Below are 22,123 nucleotides of genomic sequence, written 5' to 3'. Positions count from 1 at the left end.
ATCTAAAGACAGTAGGTCCCTGAAAACCTACTAAGTGTGTAAGATCAAAAGGCACTTGCTAGAAGGAGGGCTCTACCCTCCTTCATTAATGAGTTATTCATATTCTGGTTGACTAAATGTAGTATGACAGATTAAGTCCCACTAAAAAGTTACCAGCGGGTTTTTATTAGACTTGGCCAGACTAATTTTTTTTTTTAAATTTTCTCCAATGGATAACAAGTTCACACAGAACAAAATACAGACAAAAATGAAAAAGCATGGGGGCGGGGCAGGAACACATCTTCCTTCTGCCCAAGTCACCCAGATACCAATTTCCTTCCTTCTCCTCAGAGACCACCACTGTCATTACTTTCTCATGGACTGGGTGAGCCAAGTTAATTGTATTTTATCTAAATTCTTCTGTCAAATTCTGCTAGTAGGTCTTAATTATAACCAGGCCAGGATCTGAATAAAATACATTAGATTATGACACTGCACTTTACTTTCACTTTCCTCTTATACCTTAATGACTGCAAGCACAACTAGTTATAATGTGTAGTTACAGTAACTTGGTTACTGAATACCAGGGCAAGGAGTCAAGTAATTGTTTAACTGTTAATACAAACATGGTAATAAAATAGATTAACTGGCTTTACAAACTCAAGTATACACTGCAACACAATGCAAGTATACAAGCTGTGAGATAAGTAATTTATAATAAATTTGGTTACAATAAACTTTATAAATTATTAATTTTCATTTCTTCCTGATTTTAACTTTATAGTAACCTTTAGGTCCAGAACTAATGAAGGAAGATAAATAAAAGAGGTCTCCAATCACATATAAAGGGACTGTGGATGGGCTTCCAGAGGCCAAGTTCTCCATCTAGTTTCAGAGGTATATTTTTCTGAGTGGATGGTCCTCAAACTCTTGTGAATTTAATCCAGTTACCCTTCTAATAATTGTGGAGAAAAAATTCCAATGACTCCCAGATCACCTAGAACTCTATGTGTAAAAGCAACACATCATCTTCTTAACTATTCTGTAAAATAAGAATTCTATATTTCTAAGTCACTACACCAAACAGTCACATAAGACAATTTTGAGGTTCAACTGTCACAGCTTAAGTCCTACAATGCTGAGAAAGAGAAAAATTAATAGTGTTAGTCAATTAGTAACTAACTGAATCCCAAATTATTCCTCAGGGGCAGGTGCAAGACAACTGTAAGAAAAGAAAACTAGTAGGAAAGACGGTAGAGGAAGGAAAAAAGAAAAACCAAGAAACTTTTGTTTCTTATTCCCAACTAGGTCTCCAAATAAATGCAGTCAAAAAAGCTGTTGTCAACAGCACTGACCTTCAGCCTCAGGAGAGGCTACTCTTGAGCTACGCTTTTTTGCAAGATTTGGTTACAAATGGGGGGGGTCTCACTCCTTGCAATCTACATAATCTCATGTCCTTTTCTCATTCTTCATTTACACATTCTACCAAGAAAGCTATGCATATGTATTTTTTATCTTCCCTACCATGAATGTACTACTGCTATTCAAAATACTTCATGTGAAACAGACATACATGCTATATTTAAAAAAACAAAATTAAACAAGAGGCAAGTGTCAAGCTCTCACCAATTTCACATATTTAAATATTTTTTTAAAAGCATACTTAAATAATGTCCATTTATACTACTATACAGGAAATTGCTCCCTCCTGAAAAGCTTCTCCCAGTTGTTAGAATAAGTGGCAGAACTTCAAGTGATGTATTCCTTTGTCTCTATCAAATACAAAACTGTATTTTCTTCCATTTCTTCAAATAAGGTCAGTAAGATTTTTTTCCCCACTAGTGATACTTTTCAGTGAAAGTGCTCAGAACACTCATCAATTCTTCCATATTCACAAAAGGGAAACATCCCAAAACACATAGTAATAGGACAAGACACCATCATTAACAGCAATTTCGGGTTATAGTAGATAATTATGTCTACTAATATCTGTACAGATAAAAACTTCTAAAAATGTTTTTTAAAAGGTTTTATTTTCAAAATCACACACAAACTAACCATAAAAACTTCTTAAGTTAATTATAAAGGTCTGATGGTACAGGAGACGTATTACCGGAAATTTAAGTGGGTGACTTTTCATAGTATACCCTTTCAAACTGTTGGAATATCTACCACAGAAGTTGTGCAACAAACTACTAATAAACTCAGAGGATGTGTAAGAGTCTCCAAACTTGCAGCTATTTTCAGAGGATAACAATAATATCCAAATTCTGGTTACATTTTTTATACCCTCAATTGACAAGATGTTGCTACTACTGAAGCTGGGGATATTCTGTCTTGCTATATGCTTGAAAATGTCTAGTAAAAATTTTTTTAACTTCAAAAAATTTCTACTTTCTGATTATAAATTAAAAAGCATAAATATGGAATCAACAAACTTGGGTCCAAGAAAAGGGGTTACTTATTTTTTTTTGAATAATTATTACATAGACATGGCAAAGTATTCAAACAGTACATAAGGGTATACTATGAAAAGTCACTCCTATGGTTCCAGTAATACCTCTCTATCCCCAGCAATTAAGAGATGCTTTTCCACCTTAGAGACAGCCTATGTATATGAAAGAGACAGCCTATGTATATGAAAGTATAGATTTCCATCCTCCCTTAAAAAAAACAAAACAAAACAAAACACAAAACCACCCACTAATAGCACACACTAAAAACCATACAAATTATCAATTGCTCCCTTTTGAAAATTGCTCTCTTTTGAAAGAAAACCAACTTGAATGTCGCAATTCATTTGATTTCCACACTACATTTTGGGCTCTGGTCTGTAGGTGGCTCTACTGTAGGACCTCAAACATAAGCCTGGCTTAGCTACCAGAAAGTTTAAGTAAATAAATTTACTGTTAACCAGCCAACCCAAAACTCTGGAGAGTCCTGGAGTTTACATGTTAGAAATGATATAAAAATGGGGCACCTGGGTGGCTCAGCTGGTTAAGTGTCTAACTTCGGCTTGGGTCGTTTTCTCAGTGTCTTGGGTCATGTTCTCAGTGTCTTGGGATTGAGCCCCAGGGTCCCTGCTCAGTGAGGAGTCTGCTTCTCCCTCTCCCCTTGCCCCCACTTGTGCTCTCACTCTCTATCTCTCAAATAAATAACTAAAATCTTAAGAGAAACAGAAACAAAAATGTTTCTTTTTCCTTCTCATGCCAATCTGGATTAACATGCTGGGGGGAGGGGCACGGGGAAACACTACATTCTTAGTTTTTGCTGTGTGACTTAGTATCTCAGATTCCCCATTATCTACAAAACACAGAAGGTTATCATTCAAGTAGACATTATAAAAATATATAACTTTGATTATAAAGTAAAAGTGCCATCCAAAATTAGTTCTGTGGATTCTTCATAAGAAAAAAATGTCTGGGTTTAGTCCCAGTTTTGTCACATAAATGATCACAGGGGAATCAGTTATCTGTGTATCTGTTTCCTCTTCTTAAACATCTAAATTCCCAAAATTATGAGGATTTAATATGAAGCACTTAGAACGTCTGAGACATAGTAAAAGGTCATTATATTAGAACACACAACACATCAGTACTTAGGCCAGCTCAAAATTAGCTTTTTTTCTATTTGTATTTTACTATCTACTTAATTCAGCTGTCCTCCAGGTTGCTTGAAACCCTGGGTGTGAGCATCTTCTGAACTACTGATAATAGATTAGTGGTCTCTGGGTGCTTAACTTACTCAGACACTATGAAGTGTCCCTTTTCTTCTTTTCTTTCTTTCTTTTTTTTAAAGAATAGGAAATTACACTTAAAAACTTTTAAGTCTGTTTTTTAATTTGACTAACTAAAGTTAGGTAGAGATCAGAATCTCCAAAATCTCTGAACATTTTCATACTAAGTAACCCTGTTTTAATTCCTATTTTTAGGTATACCATGGAACATTGTTAAGGCTTGCTAACAAACTTGGCAAATATGCCTCAGGAAGCAAGCTGGGAAAGCTAATGCAAACATATGGCATAAGGTCAGCATCATCAAAAATTATCTTTGCCCTAAAGAACTCAAGGCTAAGAAAACAGAAGGTAAAATGTAAAGCAAACATTGAATTTATCTCAACATGCAGTCAAGTTTAAGGCACCCTGTTCAAAAACACACACAAACCTATACTATACCTTTCTAAAACCAGAGTTTCCCAATTGGTCATACCACACAATTCCAGGTCAATTTATCCAACTAAACTTCAAAAAACTTCAAATAAAAGAACTTTCTTAAAAAGTAAAACCCTCTTCCATCTTTGCTCGTCAGTGTGTCTAATGTTACAGAGGCATCATCTTACACAGAAAGATAGCATTTCTTTTGCCTGATGAACACGGTAAATTACGTTACAGGACAATTATAGATTAGAAGAGGTTTATAAAATCAGAGTCAACACTAATATAAATAATGAAAAATGAAAAGCTCTTTCTTAATGGAAACTTAAAAATGATGAAAAACCAATGGAATTTTTGAAAAGTCACTTTTTTCAAGTATTACCATAACTGATTCAGGGAAGAAATCATTAATGGGAGAAATTTCCTCCCTTTGGTAACTACAGTATGGTCATACAAGACAGACATTTATGTAGTCTCATACTACTTCCCAAGGTACTCATTATAAAAGGGGAGAGTGGAGAGCCTGGGTGACTCAGTCAGTTAAGGACCTGACTTTGGCTCTGGTCATGATCTCAGGGTGGAGGGATCCAGCCCCTGTGGGTTGCCTGCCCTGTGAGGAGTCTGTATCTTCCTCTCCCTCTGCCACTCCCCACTTGTGCTGTCAAATAAATAAGATCTTTTAAAAAAAAAAAAAAAAAAAGTGAAATCTCATGATAGCTTGAATTTCTTTAAAATGTTTAAAACAAAAAAGCAAATACTGCAAAATATCAACAATCTAGATGACTAGAATATAGCTCTCCCCAGTCTTCTATGAAAGCTTTCAATTTTTCTTAAAGTTTTTAAAAAAGATTAAATTTTACTCTTTTATAAGGTTACAGAAACTGAAAATTAAATTGTAAGAAATACATTTTTATTATGTAATTTACCTGTAGGGCAAGAAAGAACAATACAACTTTCAAAAGGTAAAGATGATAATCAAACCAGAGTGATACAATTCAAGTGTTAAGAGTTATGCTCATAGGGCGCCTGGGTGGCTCAGTGGGCTAAGCCGCTGCCTTCAGCTCAGGTCATGATCTCAGGATCCTGGGATCGAGTCCCGCACTGGGCTCTCTGCGCAGTGGGGAGCCTGCTTCCCCCTCTCTCTCTGCCTGCCTCTCTGCGTACTGTGATCTCGCTCTGTCAAATAAATAAATAAAATCTTTAAAAAAAAAAAAAAAAGAGTTATGCTCATAGGGGCAACTTGGTGGCTCAGTGGGTTAAAGCCTCTGCCTTTGGCTGAGGTCATGATCCCAGGGTCCTGGGATAGAGCCCTGCAACAGGCTCTCTGCTCAGCGGGGAGCCTGCTTCTCCCACTCTCTCTGCCTGCCTCTCTGCCTACTTGTGATCTCTCTGTCAAATAAATAAATAAAATCTTAAAAAAAAAAAAAAGAGTTATGCTCTATAAAGGAGTTATACACCAGATGTCTGTGCAATCAGAACAAAGAAGTTTGTTGCACTTATACTGTTCAAGATAGTGGCTCCTGGTCACATGCAGTTATTCAATTTTAAGTAAATCAAATTTAAATTCGGTTCCTCAGGCCCACTAGTCACAGTTCAAGTACTCAACAGTCACATGTGATTACTGTATTGGAAAGCACAAAATATACATTTCCATCGATGCAGTCTAATTAAGAACATTGTTTTCAGGTGTGTTCTTCGGAGGCTAACAAATAAGAGTACCATCGGGGCACATGGTGGCTCAGTGGGTTAAGCCTCTGCCTTTGGCTCAGGTCATGATTCCAGGGTCCTAGGATCAAGCCCAGAAACAGGCTCTCTGCTCAGCAGGGAGCCCGCTTCCCTTCCTCTCTCTCTTTAAACCTACTAATTTCAACCAGCTGTTGTCACATTTGATCAAATAAGAGCATTCACTGCAAATAGCCTTCTTCATAAGCATACTCAGGGAGAATGCTTCCTATTGAATGACTAGTAAACTCAGAACAGAACTCATTTACCAGCTGTATCAGCTGAAAATCAAAATACCTTAAAACTTGTGTTTATGACAGCATTACTAAGAACTTATGTTTCACAATTAATGCTTGGCTTTACACTTTCCAGATCCTTCCTCCTTGTTTCATCTGAAGAGTCAGAATGGAAAGGAAGTATGTACAAGCTACTACACTTCAGATGAGACCATTTTGTAAGTGGTCTATGTATACAGCCCTATTTCAGTTGCCTTTTCTTGAATCTTCTATCTTGATAAAGACTTAACAGGTGTTACCACTACAAAATTAAGAAGTTAACAATCTGAGAGAGAACTGCTGATACCTGGGTATCACTCAATGCAGTTATTCTGAAGTTAAGTACCTAAAGATTTGGTTAACTTCCCATCCCAAGTACTTCACTCAGCATAATTTTCTTTAAAAGTCCCTGAACATCCTCTACCTTCACTAGTATCAATCACAGTGACAAAAACTGCTGACAGCAGTCACTTTGCAGAGCCCTTGAAACTAGCTATGAAACCAGCAGAATGTCAAATAAAAGCTGCAGTTGCTGTCTTCTACAGGAAATGGAGAAAAATGCTGAGAATGCAGGATTCCTTTAGTTCTTCCATCAACAGGATACTGGCCATTGTTTTGTGTGCTCCACACATTTCAAGCAAGTAAAAATGCCTTTAACTCTTGCTGACCCTTTGTTTCTACTCCATGTTAGCTTTTGAGGCGATCACTGTCTCTAGGAGAATTGGACTCTGGTCACTCCAAAATTAAGTACTACATTCAAGAAGGAACCATGGCTGGATTGTAAGACTATTAGCTTTGGCAAATTATCAGGAAACTCAAAGAGCATTTTTTTCCTCCTTGTAGCCAACTACTGACTGGAAAATTAAAAAAACTTAAATCTGACTCATTCTTAAAACAATCCAATAATTAGATGAAATGTCACACATTGATTCTGATCAAGCTACAGGAGAATATAAGGAAAATTTTATGTCCCAAATCTTGCAGATTCTCAAGTTATGCCCTTTTCTGCATAAAGGCCATTCAGGGGGCACAAAACATGAATGCTACCAAAGTCATGACTGATTATAGGTGTTTACTTATGTGTGTTTGGGGTAGGGGTGCAGGCAAGGGGTTGTAGTTTGTCCAGACATTCTTTTCAAAGAACTAGAAATGAGGCTTACTTTGAGGGTTCAAGATTATAATAAAACTTACTGCTCACTTACCATAAAAAACCTTCAAAGGATGATTTGAATGTCCCTAGGCAGATACCAAAGGCTTGGTTTCCTTACTATTAAAATTGTAAAGGTTACAATGAAACTTCATTCTATGACAAAACTTCCCAAAATGTATTTCTAAGTGGAAGCCCAGTGATTCAGCTCAACCCCATTACTGCTGCTACTACTACACATATTCATGTCTTTTTCTACCCTATACCCACAGACCTGATAGGAAGTGAGACATTATGTAGTTACTGCTTATTTTTCTAGTTAGAGCACTCATCTGAAGCATGATCAACATGTAGGTGCTAAAAGTTACAAGACCAGAACCATTTTTTCACATTTGAATCACTGAAATATTTTCTTGTGAACCTAAATGCCAAAAATTACAAGTTCAACAGAGTGAATGAATGAACACTCAGCAAAAAGAGTTACAAGCTTTCTCAAAATCATTTAATAATAACAAATTCAGGAGCACCTGGGTGCCTCAGTGGGTTAAGCCTCTGCCTTCGGCTCAGGTCATAGTCTCAAAGTCCTGTGACTGAGCCCAATGTCCGGTTCTCTGCTCAGCACGGAGCCTGCTTCCCCCTCTCTCTGCCTGCCTCTCTGCCTATTTGTGATCGCTCTGTGTCCCAAAAAAAAAAAATAATAAAATTAAAAAAAAAATCAGGGAGTCTGAAACGTTAAAATGACTAAATGACCAGAATTTACTTTCTAAAATCTATTGAGCATCTATTATTTGGCAAGCTAACATCAATTCAGTATTTTATAACCTACTATTTAAGTTTTGTGAGACCACCTTTACTTTGTGTTAAGCTACAATCTTACTACTAAGTTAACAACCTATAGGGAAAGTAACAGGTTTTAGGCTCAGAGGGTTTTGAGTATACAATTTGCACCTCACGTCTTCTAGAAAGTGGAAAAAAAATTTTCCATCCCCAGAGTCTATAGATACTGCTTCACTATCTCTAACATTCAGAGTTAAAAATATAAGACTACCTTAATTTTTTGGTCAGGGAGAGGATATGCTCTGGATGCTTGTAGATTTTTTGTTTGTTTTAAATCTCATGATTTAAACTTCCCCAGGCCTGTCTCAAACACTGGACCTTTCAAATCTTCTTCTCCTTTGTATCAGTTACATTTTCTTCCATTGTCTGAAAAAAGCTTCCATTCCAATTATTTGTTTCTATAGTTCTCATATTTGTAACCTATTCTGTCACACATCCTCTTGTTTTAATTGTGTGATTTCTCTCTAAATTTAAAATCTTCAAAAAATTCAAGTTAATCTTCCACACTGCTGATTTCCACAGGGGCAATTCTGCTGTGCCCAGGATCAACTTTCTGTATATATTCTATCACTGCAGTCTTTTAGGAAAAAAAAAAAACATTTCCTCAGATCTGTTCCTAGTTCTGTAGTATTTTTTCCAATAATCATACATTTAAACAATGAGCAGCTAGTGTATGCCAGACACTACACTAATAGAGAATTCTACAGTAAATGTGCTATGGCCTCCTCTACTCAGTGTGTTAATAAGAACATAGCAATTACAAAGGTGCCTTGGGGTTACAAGGATGCATGCCTAGCCCAGATAGATGTGGGAGTATACACAGTGTCTGAGAAGAAAATGGAAATACAATCTGAAGCAGGACACACAATTCAAGGGAGAACAGAGCTACAAACTTGAGAACAGAACTAAAAATACCCTATGTGCCCAAATACAGTATTCATTTTAGCAAGTGGACTATTCCCTGGACACTCAAGAAAGCTTCTGACCAGTATTAGAATGTGGAAAAACTGGAACTCATACATTGCTGGTGGGGATATAAAACAGTGCAGCTGCAATAAAAAACAGTTGGGTAATCCCTCAAAAATTTAAAACAGTGCTAAACCGTATGACCTGGCAATTCCAGTCCTAGGTATATATCCAAAAGAACTGAAAACAGGTATTCAAACAAAAACTTTAATGTTCATAGCAATACCATACATTCATAATAGCCAATGGGTGGAAAGAGCCCAAATGTCTATTAACTAATGAAAGGACAAATAAAACATAGTGTATCTATTCAGTGGAGTATTATTCAGCCATTAAGGAATGAAGTACACATCTATACTGCAACACAATGAACCTCCAACATCACGCTTAGTAAAAGTCAGACAAAAAAGGTCACAAATGATTCTACTGACCAGTAAATCCATAAAGACAGAGAGCATGTTAGTGGTTGCAGAGGATGGGAGGGGGTGGGAATAAGATACTGCTTAATGAATTTGGAGTTTCCTTTTGGGGCAATGAAGATGTTTTGGAACTAATACAGGTGATGGTTGCACAACATTGTTAAATGTATTAAATACCATTAAATTGTTCACTTTAAAATGGTTAATTTTAAGTTATATTAACTTTATCTCAATTTTAAAAGAACTTAGGCCCTGTTAATATAAATTCTTAGGAATTAGATATGCTTAATATAGTTCAAGTCGTCATTTGACTTAGCTCATAAGGACATTTAAAATTATAAAATAATTTACAGGGGCACTTGGCAGGCTCAGTTAGTAGAGTAGATGACTCTTGATCATAGGGTCATGAGTTCAAGCCCCACGTTGGGCATGGAGACTACTTATAAATAAAATTATAAAATAATTTTTATACCTGAAAATGTTTTTCTACTCTTCACATTTCAGAAACAATTCTAATTCTTCATATGCACTTTTTTTATATCAGTGTTTTCATTAGCACTGGAAAGTCATCTCCATTCCTCTGAAGTGCTTTTTTAAAATAAATCCATTATGTAACAATCATGGGAATTTTAGAACATGCCTAAATTTCTAAGTGCATATTAGAAGAGCTGGGTTTTTTGCTTGTTTTTGGATTATGATCTCCAGAAATATACCCCTAATAGACTGGGTTTTTGAGGGATGTTTAAAAATGTTTCCTTACACATCCAACAGTCATAAATGTGAGACCAGAAAACAGTAATTGTTAGATATGTTACATTTACCTCTTATCAATCCAGATGATTCCAAGCCTATGATAGTCTTCAATGAACAGTGTTACAGTATTCAAAACAGAATTGTGAGAGGGCTAGGTAAATGCAGAAACTTGTCAAGGCTTTTACTTGGGGCACCCAAGTGGCTCAGTCAGTTGATGGTCTGCCTTCGGCTCAGATCATGATCTCAGGGTCCTAGGATAAAGTCCCACGTCCAGCTTCCCACTCAGCAGGGAATCTACTTGTCCCTCTCCCTCTGCCCCTCCCTGCTCGTTCCCAAATATAAAATTCTTAAAAAAAAAAAAAAAATGAGAAACCCATTTAAAAGAATACATGTATAAAGGAAACTCTTTTTTTTTAAGATTTTATTTATTTGACAGAGAGAGATCACAAGTAGGCATAGAGGAAGGCAGAGAGAAAGAGAAGAGGAAGCAGGCTCCCTGCTGAGCAGAGTGCCTGATGCCAGGACCCCGAAATCATGACCAGAGCCGAAGGCAGCGGCTTAAGCCACTGAGCCACCCAGGTGCCCCTAAAGGAAACTCTTTCTTGAAAAATATTTTATGGTAAAAAAGAAAATTACCTTAGCTTTGCCAGGTTCAAAAGGAAGAATATACAGTATTGCAGAATGGGGAAAGACATGAATTTTGTAAATGATGATCTCCCTATGGGTTTTTTTCCTCCTAATTATTCAGCCTCAAATAAGGAGAGTGATCCAGTCAGCTGTTTGCTAAACTGAGCATATGTGGATAGTCTCCAGCCTCATTGTGTCCAAAATGGTGGTTTTTAAGTCCTCTTTCTCAGCAATTCAGAAACAGATAAAGGCAACTCTCCACCCAACTCCCATTTTCATCTACTCTGACTTTCACAGTCAGTAGATGGGAGTCATCAAATGGATTCTACTCTAGAGCCTCCAGGAAGAATATAACCCTGCCAAAAACCTGTTTTCTCCTGTGGGATTCATTTCAGCCTCTGTCCTCCAAAACTTTAGGGTAATAAATTTGTGTTGTTTAAAACAAACAGAATTACCTATACACAGTTATAGCTCAAGATCATCAGAAACTGCAATCCCTAGGATTGTAGTGTATATCACTATTAGAGTTCTTCCCTTTCCTCCTCCAGAAATGGGCTGGATGTAGACAATAAAAGGAAAGAATCTGGTCTGAATCTCCAAGATCTTGGCTTCAATAACTGGGTAGATGGTAGTTTTTTCCTTTAGCTTGGCATGTTATGTTCTACTCTACTGGATAAAGGGAGACTCTCCTCTAGCATAGAGCTAAGAACTAACATTTGAGTGTCTCACAAGCTACGTCTTACAATATAAACACAAACACATACCACAGTCTAATTTCAAAATTGCCAAAAAAAGTATTATTTTAACTTAATAAATGAGGAAGTTGAAAAAAGATAAAAATATAGAGTTCAGATTAAACATCTGAGACATCTTCTCGAAGCGCCTGGGTGGCTCAGTGGGTTAGGCCACTGCCTTCGGCTCAGGTCATGATCTCAGGGTCCTGGGATCGAGTCCCGCATTGGGCTCTCTGCTCAGCAGGGAGCCTGCTTCCCTCTCTCTCTCTGCCTGCCTCTCAGTGTACTTGTAATTTCTCTCAGTCAAATAAATAAATAAAATCTTTAAAAAAAAAAAATCTGAGACATCTTCTGCAATAGCACAGAGAATTTAAATTTTCTAATGTGGCAAATGGTTGCAATGCACTCAATCCCTATTCCTTCAGAAGTAAGCTTTAAAATCAGCTTTACTTCAGAACCCAAAGAAAAGTCCTTATTTACCCAATGATTCAGAACAGGAAGTACTAATATTACTGGTAGTTCAGCCTCCAAAGCACAACCCTGTCTAAGTTTGTAACCAGTTTTCCCCTCTATGGCTATGCTATTCACACTGAGTAAACATGTCCAACTCCCACTTTTCTTCCCCCCACCTCAAGCACCATTGCTTTCTTAAGAGTTCTGTTCAAGTTTTTTAGTAGTACAAACACAAAACATGAATAATGCAGTAAAATCAAAAGAAGCTTTCTGCTTTCATAAGTGGCTTCAGACTGGAACACATTCACTCTTGTCATTAAGAAAAACTCCATAGACACTTTTGAGAAGTTCAGCTTTATGAAGGGGATAAAGATAATCCTAATCTTTAAATTAACCTGATCCCAATCATTCTGTAAATTTTCTAGTAGGAAGTTGAATAAAGCCCTTTAAAAACATCATCTAACCATTTAAAGCATAGAAAATCAAATATTGGTTCACTGGCCCCTACTTTTCTCATAATATAGAAACAATTAAGGGATACCTGGGTGGCTCAGGTGGTTAAGCATTTGCCTTCAGCTCAGGTCATGATCTTCAGGGTCCTGGGATCAAGCCCTGTGTCTGGCTCCCTGCTCAACAGGGAATCTACTTGTCCCTTGCCTACTTGTCTTGCTCTCAAATAATATTATAAAATCTTAAGAAACAGAAACAAAACCAAAACTATTGACCTAAAAACAAACCACTGGTAGAATGTGTACAAAGAACACCACAACACAGATGCAAACAAATCGTGCTATATTTTGCAGTTCAAATTATATAGCTCATTCACCAAATGAAGCAATGTGCCACACTGCAAAAAGACTAAGTATTAAAGTCTGACCACCCACTCACTAGCTATGTGATTCTAAAAGTTAACTTCTGGGGCACCTGGGTGGCTCAGTGGGTTAAGCCTCTGCCTTCGGCTCAGGTCATGATCTCAGGGTCCTGGGATTGAGTCCCGCATCGGGCTCTCTGCTCAGCAGGGAGCCTGCTTCCTCCTCTCTTTCTCTCTCTCTCTGCCAGCCTCTCTGCCTACTTGTGATCTCTCTCTGTCAAATAAATAAATAAAATCTTAAAAAAAAAAAAAAGTTAACTTCTGTTTCCTCATGTGTAAAATAAGGCTAACCCTCCCTACCTGACAGCATTTTCTTGCTAATTACAGGAGATTATGAACATAAAATATTTATCAGTGTTCCTGACACAGAGTAGGTACTCAAGAAGCTAGACGGTCAATTAATTTTGATATTACAGATGTCAGCACAACTGAGATTTGATTAATAGTTATTCCCTTTAAGAACAAAATAAATTATGCCTCTCATAACACAAAAAAAGGGAGACAAAATCCAGTCTGACAGATGGGTTTCGTATAATGCATTCAGATCCAAGCCTCCTGCCATGCCTTCAAGTTAAGAGCTTTAGCCACAGACACTTGGCCAAGGGGCGGGAGGAAACATCTAGAACTATAAACTTTGTTATGATTTACAAGTTGATTTGTGAAGTTGCTTTAGCATGGGCATATATGTAAATAAAGTTAAGAGAAATACCCCATTCTAATATAAAGGACTGAAATGTTAGCTTTTGAACTCATTTCCCATCTAAGGGAGAACATTCACTTTAGCACTGCCAGCTTATAGAAGGAAATATGTAACACTAGCAAAGGTCTGACTGGCATTCCAGGTGGGTATTTTATCAGATTTGAGGAAGTTTCTCAAATATATCTGACCAAGGAACACTAATTAAAAATGTACAAATGGCATACAGCAAGTGCTCATGGGTCAGAATTAAAAAGTAACTTAAAGATTTTTTTCTTGAGGAGCCTGGGTGGCTCAGTCGGTTAAGTGTCTGCCTTCTACTCAGATGATCCCAGGTGGGATCGAGCCCAACATCAGGCTCCTTGCTTAACAGGGAACCTGTTATTCCCTCACCCTCTGCTGCTTCTCCTGCTGTGGTCTCTCTATGTCAAATAAATGAAATCTTAACAAAAAAAAAAAAAAAAAATTTCTTTTGGGCACAGTTTCAGAGCGGGATTAGTTTTGTATCATATGAATATCTGTATTAAGTCCTGCACAACATCGAACAATGAATAACATCCATGGTTGCAATTATGTGTGGATAGCCTTTGCCAACTAATCAATGCAAGCTTCAGTCTGTATTCACCATTTTGTTTCTAGTCCAACACAGTTGCTGATAAGTACTCAAATCTTAGGTATCAAATATTTATAAACCATAAAAATCTAGGTCTGCAAATAAAATACCGTGTCACTGGTTCTGAGATACATAAATAAAATGTACTAGACAAAAATTATAGTTAATAATTAATGTTTTTAAAGTGCTACACCAAGTACTTCTGAATACATGATCTCAGACCTTTACAGTAACTTTGTGAGGCAGTAGGCTTATTTTACTGAGAGAAGTCTTAACCTTGTGTTCTTCAATACTGGAGCCACATTTTCACAAGCCACATGTGATACTGAGCAACAGAAATATGGTTACTGTGACTGATTTTAAAATTTAAAATAATTAACATAGTAACTGATAATTGATTCAGTTATGAAAAACTGAAGTTTGGAATAACTAGGTATGCAGATCTTCTTTTTCAACTGTAAATATTATGAAAGCTAAACACAGATTCCAATGAAAATAGGGTCTAAATTGGGATGTGCTCTAAGAGTAAAATACACATCAGATTTTGAAAAATCAGTACCCCAAAAGGAATGTAAAATATCTCATTTGAAAATTTCATACTCCTCACATGTTGAAATTATAACATTGTGAGTAAAATTGTAACATTCTTGGAGCAAAGTCTAACAGAAAAAAGCACAGTAGGAGGATACTGTGTAACTTCTCTTCTTAAAGCCATTCTATTTCCTTGAAATATTTTGTCTGAAGACCCAGGATCAAATCCTATTCTAACACTGTTCTCTCGGGTGGAGTCTCACTTTCTTTAACTATGTAATAAGGATATCTGGGGAGATTAAGTGAAGACCTGAAAACACCAAGCCACAGTCATAGGGAAAAACAGGCTCTCACAAGAAATCTGCTGGTCCCTTCATTCACCAGCCATTGTTCATCACCAGCATGACCCAAAAGAGACAGAATTCAACTAACACTTTTTTTTGCCAACTAATACTTTCAAAAAATGTCTTTATTTAATAAAATGTAAATGTGGGTGGTCAGAAAAAATCTTCACTCTTACAAAGTCCATCAGTATGGCCTATAATGGTATGTCACAGACAATAGCCTCATGTGGCCATTTACATTTAAATTAATAAAAAAGAAATAAAAATAAAAATTTAGTTCCTCAGTCACACAAGGCACATTTCAATATCCCTACGTAGCTACTAAAAATATTCATCACAGAAGAAAGTTCTTTTTTTTTTTTTTTTAAAAAGGGAAGAATCTTAAGCAGGCTCCATGCCATGTCCATCTCACGACATAGAGATCATGATCTGAGCCAAAATCAAGAGTCAGATACTTAAGTGACTAAGCCACTCAGGCACCCGAGAAGAAAGTCTTATTGGACAGTTACTCTCAAAAGGAAAAAACACATCAGTATCAGAGACAGAAAAAATATATTGTTAAATGTAATTCAAGTATTACAGGGTATGGTTTCTAAAATCACACACTGCACTACACACTAAAATGAAAATGACAGTGGTTCTATATACACACACACACACAGTTCCGGGTCTTAAATTATTTCCTAAACAGAGTGAAAGCATATTCACTAGAATCAGCCACACCCCTTTAAGCTGAGTAAACTAACAATTAGGAAAATTCTGAAAAACATGGTACATCTTAAGTTTGGAAGCCATTCCCAGGTTAGACTATAGCAGAATTCTAGGCAGTATGCCTCTCCAGGCAGTACAGTACCCATATAGCATATTACAGTAATACTCAGCACTGCTTTCTCTCTGCAAATCAAAATAGCCATAGCAAGAACCCGTACCACTCAATTCACAACACATCCCATGCCTGCATTTATGGATCAAAGGAAAGAGAAAAAGGTGGGGAGAACCCAAGATCCTGGGAATACAGTAGAATGTGCCAATCGGCAAAGAGAAACTTAGTGTGCCAAGAATTGAGAACTACAAGCAACATTTTATGTGTAGTCCAGGAATTTTTTTAAAAACTGCATTTCTAGGGGCGCCTGGGTGGCTCAGTGGGTTAAGCCTCTGCCTTCGGCTCAGGTCATGATCCCAGGGGCCTGGGATCGAGTCCCGCATTGGGCTCTCTGCTCAGCGGGGAGCCTGCTTCTCCTCATCTCTCTCTCTGTGTCTCTCTGCCTATTTGTGATCTCTCTCTCTGTCAAATAAATAAATAAAATCTTAAAAAAAAAAAAGTTAAAAAAAAAACCTGCATTTCTAGTAATCTCTTGCTCAGATAGGCACTCATCTGTTGACTATCAGCCTAAACATCCAAAGGAAAAAAAAAAAAAAAAAAAAAAACAGGGGGCAAAAAACTTCATAACTTAAAATATTAACATTTATTTGATGTAATTCCAAGCCTTGATGACAGATACTTCAATTGGCCAGAAAGGTTAAAAACAAATTTACAGTTCACCTTTAGACACTTTCACAAAAGCTAACTCTACACTCAAGTTCCTCAATTCTTGTTCCCAATTCTTATCCTCTTTCAGAAAGTTTTCTGCTACTTAGCAAACTGACAGAACTCAGATAAAGACATGAGATGCCAATTAAAATAACCCTTATTAACTTTTTTAAAGGGGATAAAAGTGAGAAGTTAGGGGATATTCTGGAATATCTGGAATAGGTTAGTGATCAGGGCTCTTTGCACAATTAATCATTATCAGCTGGAGCATACAGTCACACTAGTAAGCTTTACTTTAGCCCTGGCATGTCACTATAAAAAAAAAAAAAAGACTGAATTCTTCAAATACATTTGCAAAGCTGCTTTATACTCAAATCTTCAAATTATTTCCAAAGGTAATTGTTTCACTTGAGTATTTGCAGAAACTCAGAAATCAGACCCGAATTAAATCTGTCTTCAATTAGTGACAAAGCTGGATTCCAATCTTGGGGAGTATTTAACAATACTTGTCTCCTCTTTAAGAGAAATGAAAAGCTACTGCCCAAACCATCACTAGCCAAGAAAGAAGGTTTACTAATGGGAAATACCTCTGCCTTGCAACTAGTAACCGTACCTACTTCTGTTTCTAATTTACAAACATTTGTCTGCAGAAGTATTATATTTCAGAAACATTGTGAGGATAAGCTTGTTTTCCCCTCACACTCAAAACTATTTTTCTAAACCTCTACATTCATTTACACCTCACTCTAACTGAAATAACCACAGCAATTAAAATTTGAATTGAGCAAAAACCGTAACTTCGGTGTCCACTCCATCACTTAAGACTTTAACCTTTTTAAAGTGTTCCATTACTTCAGATGAGTTATCTGAAAACCACAGATGACCAAGAAAGTTTTACTTATTTTTTAGATTTATTATTCATTACATTTCAAGACTTAAATAAAAAGATGTCTTGCTCAAAGATGGTAATACCTGTAAAGAAACATGGTTACTGACACATAAATATTCATATTTCAATCTTTTTATTAACAAGAACCTTTAATGTATTCAACTGCAGAATGTAAATAAAACAGCTTTCAATGGCGTCCAGTAGGTCACTAACATTAATGTCACATCAAACTACAGCATCTTTTATCATTATGAATTTAGGCCTTCAGGAGGCTGAGCTGGGGCAGGCCTCTTTAAAGGAGTATTTGAAAAGAAAGCAAATTAAGATGAATAAATTACTGCAGCCAGAGTAAAACCAGGCTTGGTGAACTAAGAAAATCAGAAGCTCAGAAGAGGCTTAATTCACTCAAGCCCTCCAATGATCATCTGCCTCGGCCCGCCACGGGCACACTGCCAGATAAGACAGTATGTTGCCTACAGGAAAATGCACCATGGGAAAGAACTCTAGAACCTACTAAAAGGAAGCCAATTACAGACCAAATAACTTTGCATATCTCAGAGCAGGTGTGCTCTATCTCCAAGGGTCGTTCAATTCCATGCAATCCTGAGTGAGGTACTTAAACCAAGCCCATGACTACCTGCTACACTCCAGCAGACCCCAAGATAACCTCTGGATAACTCTTCCCTACCTCCTAAAAAGAAAGAGGGGATAAAACCCACACCATTCCCAAAGAAATAAGGGAAGGAAAAAACGACGAGTACCCCTAGGGACCTTGACCCCACGCACTCCGCGACTGACACCGCCCTGAGAAATATGTTCCCCCATTCTATCCTCCTACTGTTCCTTTAGTGACCTTCTGTTCTAACTGCCTAGGGGAAGGCAAGAGGCAAGCCGCCGCCGTTCCCGCCCCCCCCCCAACCCCAGGGGAAGGTGCCTTTCCCAGTTGAGAGCTGCAGAGGGAGGAAGAAAAAGGGTTGCTCCTCCCCAGCCCACCCGCCCCACAACTGGGTGCAGACACGATGGGGGAAAGAAAAGGGAAGAGAAGAGTAATGGGAGGTGACAGCTCTGCATTGGCCTCGTGGACGAAAATCCCTGGTCTGGAAGAAACGCGGGAGAACTGCACCCTCCACTCCGTCCAATCTACCCAAATGAATGAACTGAATAAAACGGCGAAAGGGGAGGGAGTTAGAATGCGCAGTTCTTACCACCCAGGAAGCGAAAATAAGAGGCCCTCGAACCCAGGCCTGGCCTCGCTGCCCTTCGCACCCCGACTTTCGTCTTTTCTATCCAAGCCCCACATCATTAACTCGTAAGCTTTCCGAGATAGTGCCCCCATCCTCCATCTACCCCAAACACCAATACCCACCCCCCCTCCGATCCTGTTCCTTCTACTTGGTCCCAGACTCCAGCTTCTTCTTTGCTACCACCCTCTCCACAGCCCTCACCGGCCCGGGCCCGGCCGCACCTGGAGATGCTCCTGAAAACGAATTGGCAGAATCTGGGCCATGGCGCTGTCGGGGTGTCTGGTCTCCTCCTGTCACTGGGGCTGCGGGGCAGTAGCTGCCCGGGCTCTCCAAGGGAGAGGAGGAGAAGGGGAGGGGGGAGGCTGGGCTCAGCAAGATACTCTCCGGGGACGCAGAAAACTGGCAGGCAGACGAAAGAGCTCGGGTCGGGGGCGGAGGCTCCAGGGTCCGGGAGAGCCGCAATGGCGGAACCAGGCGCAGCGCAGACTCCGGAAACGGCTGAGCCCTGCGGAGGGATCCCGACGACAGAACTCCGCCCAAGTCACCTCACCCCCTCCGTCTTATGTACCCCTCCACGGAGCGCCGCGGTGCAGTGGGGCGCAGGAATTCGGGGCGCAGTGCGCCGAGGGCCTCGCTTACTGCTGCGCCGCGAGGGTAAATTAGAGGACTCGAAGGGACTATTTTTTTGGACTCATCACTTTCCCCAGCCTTCCCAGCTTTTCCTCCCCCCACTCCTTTTTTTTGCATTTTGCCACATCATGCGACTAGCAGTGACCTACGTCACTTCCGTGGGCTCTTTGGTCCCACCCACGTACTTCCGGGTGCACGTGATTGCTGGTCGGGAAGGGTCGGCTGATCGCTGCCGGAATGCAGAGCGAGTTCTAGGGAAATAGAGTCTCCTGGGAATAGGGTGGCTGCTGAGCTGCCTTGAGGAATAGCGGTGTTATTCTCTTTTTCTTTGGGCCCTGCCTGTTTAAACTGAGTCCCTTACGAAAAGGACGTGGCGTGGCAGATGGGCCCAGCCTCCCGCCCTCTCCGTGACTCAGGGAAACGGCCTCCTTGCAGAGCGCTTTCTTGGCAGCCGGCTGCAGTACTCCTCCCCCGCCTACTTTAATACCGTGGGTGGTTTCTTACGTCTGTGGGAGGGGGAATGAAATGGGGTTTATAAGATCCTCCCTGCCCTTATGCACAACCCTTCTGACGCTTGGAGATGCTGACGCTTGGATTCTAACTAGAACTAGCAATTTCTTTTGCATATTACCTAAATAACTGGCTCAAAGGACAGTGAAGGCCATTTATGAGGTGTCTCAGCTGGCCTTGAGATAGCTTATTTCTGCGGACATTTTGGAGGACATGTATGTGATACGGGTCTAGCTTAGAACAGAGTTAGAGACTTTGAGTATCGTGTATGTGCTATAGAATTGGACCAGGATTGTGGCAGGAAGAGTTTTTTTTTAGCCACATCAAAAAAGGAGTCTTAAAGATTTCGATAATGAGTTTAAGAGGGAGGTTTGAAACCCTTAAGTTCTTCTAAGGTGTGGCTAATAAATTCTTGGAAAAAGAGATTAACTATTAGAGGTGTATTTCAGTGGGACCACCTTAACATTGCCAGTTAAGTAGCAGTATTTGGGAATGTAAGCGCTTCAAAGCTGGAGCACTTTGTTTTCCAATAGCATTATGATAACTACAATATTATCGATTAGTAACCTTCCCAGTACTTGATTGCTAAGGTATAAGCTGTAATAAATGCATTAAAGGTTTAAGAATTTAGTTCCTTTCATCTTTATAAGAGATGTGCCTAGTTTTCCAGAAAGATCTTGAAAAACAAGTAGAGAATGTTTCTTTTTAGTGCCCTTTTCCGTTAAACATAAAATCCTATTAGGTATACAGTAATTTTGTGTGTTAAGCAGTTTTGCTTAGAGAAGTTTGCTTAATCATTTAAATTGCTTTTAATGTTTTTCCCAAAATGTATCTCACATACTTAGGATGAGAGAAGAATCTTTGGAAGGTAAAAGAGGAGACAGAAGGCTGTTATGCAAAGGATAAGAGTTAATATTTATGGTAGGCAAAATTGGTGTTGTTTTATTAGGCCAGATGCTTGAAGATGTTCTGTATTCTGCAACATTTGGAATAACTTTTCTAATTCCAGTTAAATAGTACCTGCTTTCAATCCTTTTTGGAAGTGGACAAATTCTAAATTAAAAATGTAAAGGAGTTATTGTTTTATTATAGTAAAAGCAGTAGCTTAATCAGGTTTCATGTCTAATTTCAGAATCTGGGATACAAGAGCTGTATCATGAATGGACCACCAATATTTTCTTTAATTTGCTAATAACTGTCGTTCATATTCTTACAGACCTATAATTTTAAGTACAATTCCAAAGCAATTGATTTTTAGCTTGGATATTTGAATATGTGGGATATCTAACCAAAAGTGCACTGAGGTTCTGTTAATGACTGCTGTGTCATCGCACATAGAATGTAATAAATGCATTGTTTTCAGAAGTCATTTAGAAGAAAAATAGATTACAATTTACTAGTTCATTTTGAACACTATCCTTCAAGTCAGTAAATCCAGAATTTTTCAAGAGGAAAAATGATCCAGAGGATAAACATTAAAATCCAAACCTGTGCATTTTAAAGATCAATAATTGGGGCTGAGGTAATAGAGAGAGCTTTTCACGGTAGTAAGCTGTTCCTGCTAATGGTGTAAAGGCAAAAAAGGTTATCCTTGGTTTAGAGGTCCTGAAGGCTGAGTCACTGTTCACAGTTACTTGAGCAGTAATCAAATGGCTTTGTTTTCAGATGCTACCTTAGGTTAGAGAAGATAGATAACTGTATAAATCAGAAAACAAACGCTAGGTTTTTGGGTTTTTTCCCGAACTATGACAAAGCCTTTCAATACATCTGCAATTTTTTAAGGTTTTATTTATTTATTTGGCAGAGAGAGCGCACACAAGGGAGCACAAGCATGGGGAGCAGCAGAGGGAGAGGAAGAAGCAGGCTCCCCGCTGAGAAGAGAAGAGAAGCCAACTTGGGGCTCTATCCCAGGTCCCCCAGGATCATGACCTTAGCTAAAGGCAGGTACTTAACTGACTGAGTCATACAGTTGCCCCTGTATCTATTGCTATTAATGTATTGTCCTGGCTTTTAGTTTCATAAAAGTATTTTATTAAGTAGCCATATTAATAAAAGTGGTCAAATTCTTCCAGTTTGAAGCTATTTTTATCCGAATATTCAATAGTAGTGCCTCACTCTGAGTCACAGCAAGCACCATTAGCAAAACTGCATTGCTCATATGCTATTTTGAGGAATGTCGGTTTCTCAAAACCTATACA

General features: G+C 38.5%; 1 protein-coding gene and 1 long non-coding RNA gene across 4 annotated transcripts in view; one reads left to right on the top strand and one right to left on the bottom strand.

The window, feature by feature from the left end:
• CLTC (clathrin heavy chain) overlaps positions 1–19,493 on the bottom strand; it is a 64,311-nt gene extending 44,818 nt beyond the window's left edge. The window contains exon 1 of one of the 2 annotated variants that reach the window (XM_059147862.1): positions 19,007–19,493. In XM_059147862.1, the coding sequence (XP_059003845.1) occupies positions 19,007–19,048 (42 nt within the window). In that variant the 5' untranslated portion in view covers positions 19,049–19,493. The remainder of the gene's footprint in view (positions 1–19,006) is intronic. The other variant, XM_059147864.1, reaches the window with a different exon arrangement.
• Positions 19,494–19,627: 134 nt separating this feature from the next.
• Positions 19,628–22,123, top strand: LOC131816365 (uncharacterized). 2 transcript variants are annotated; one of them, XR_009348022.1, is made up of 3 exons: positions 19,628–19,903; positions 20,771–20,846; positions 21,730–22,123. It is a non-coding gene; the product is annotated as an uncharacterized LOC131816365 (long non-coding RNA). The 2 variants fall into 2 exon arrangements; XR_009348021.1 differs by having other exon boundaries at positions 19,628–20,140.

This window comes from Mustela lutreola, chromosome 15 (genome assembly GCF_030435805.1).
Source record: "Mustela lutreola isolate mMusLut2 chromosome 15, mMusLut2.pri, whole genome shotgun sequence".
NCBI lineage: Eukaryota > Metazoa > Chordata > Mammalia > Carnivora > Mustelidae > Mustela > Mustela lutreola.
Note: the sequence above shows the minus strand (reverse complement) of the source record. Positions and strands in the feature narration are given on the sequence as shown.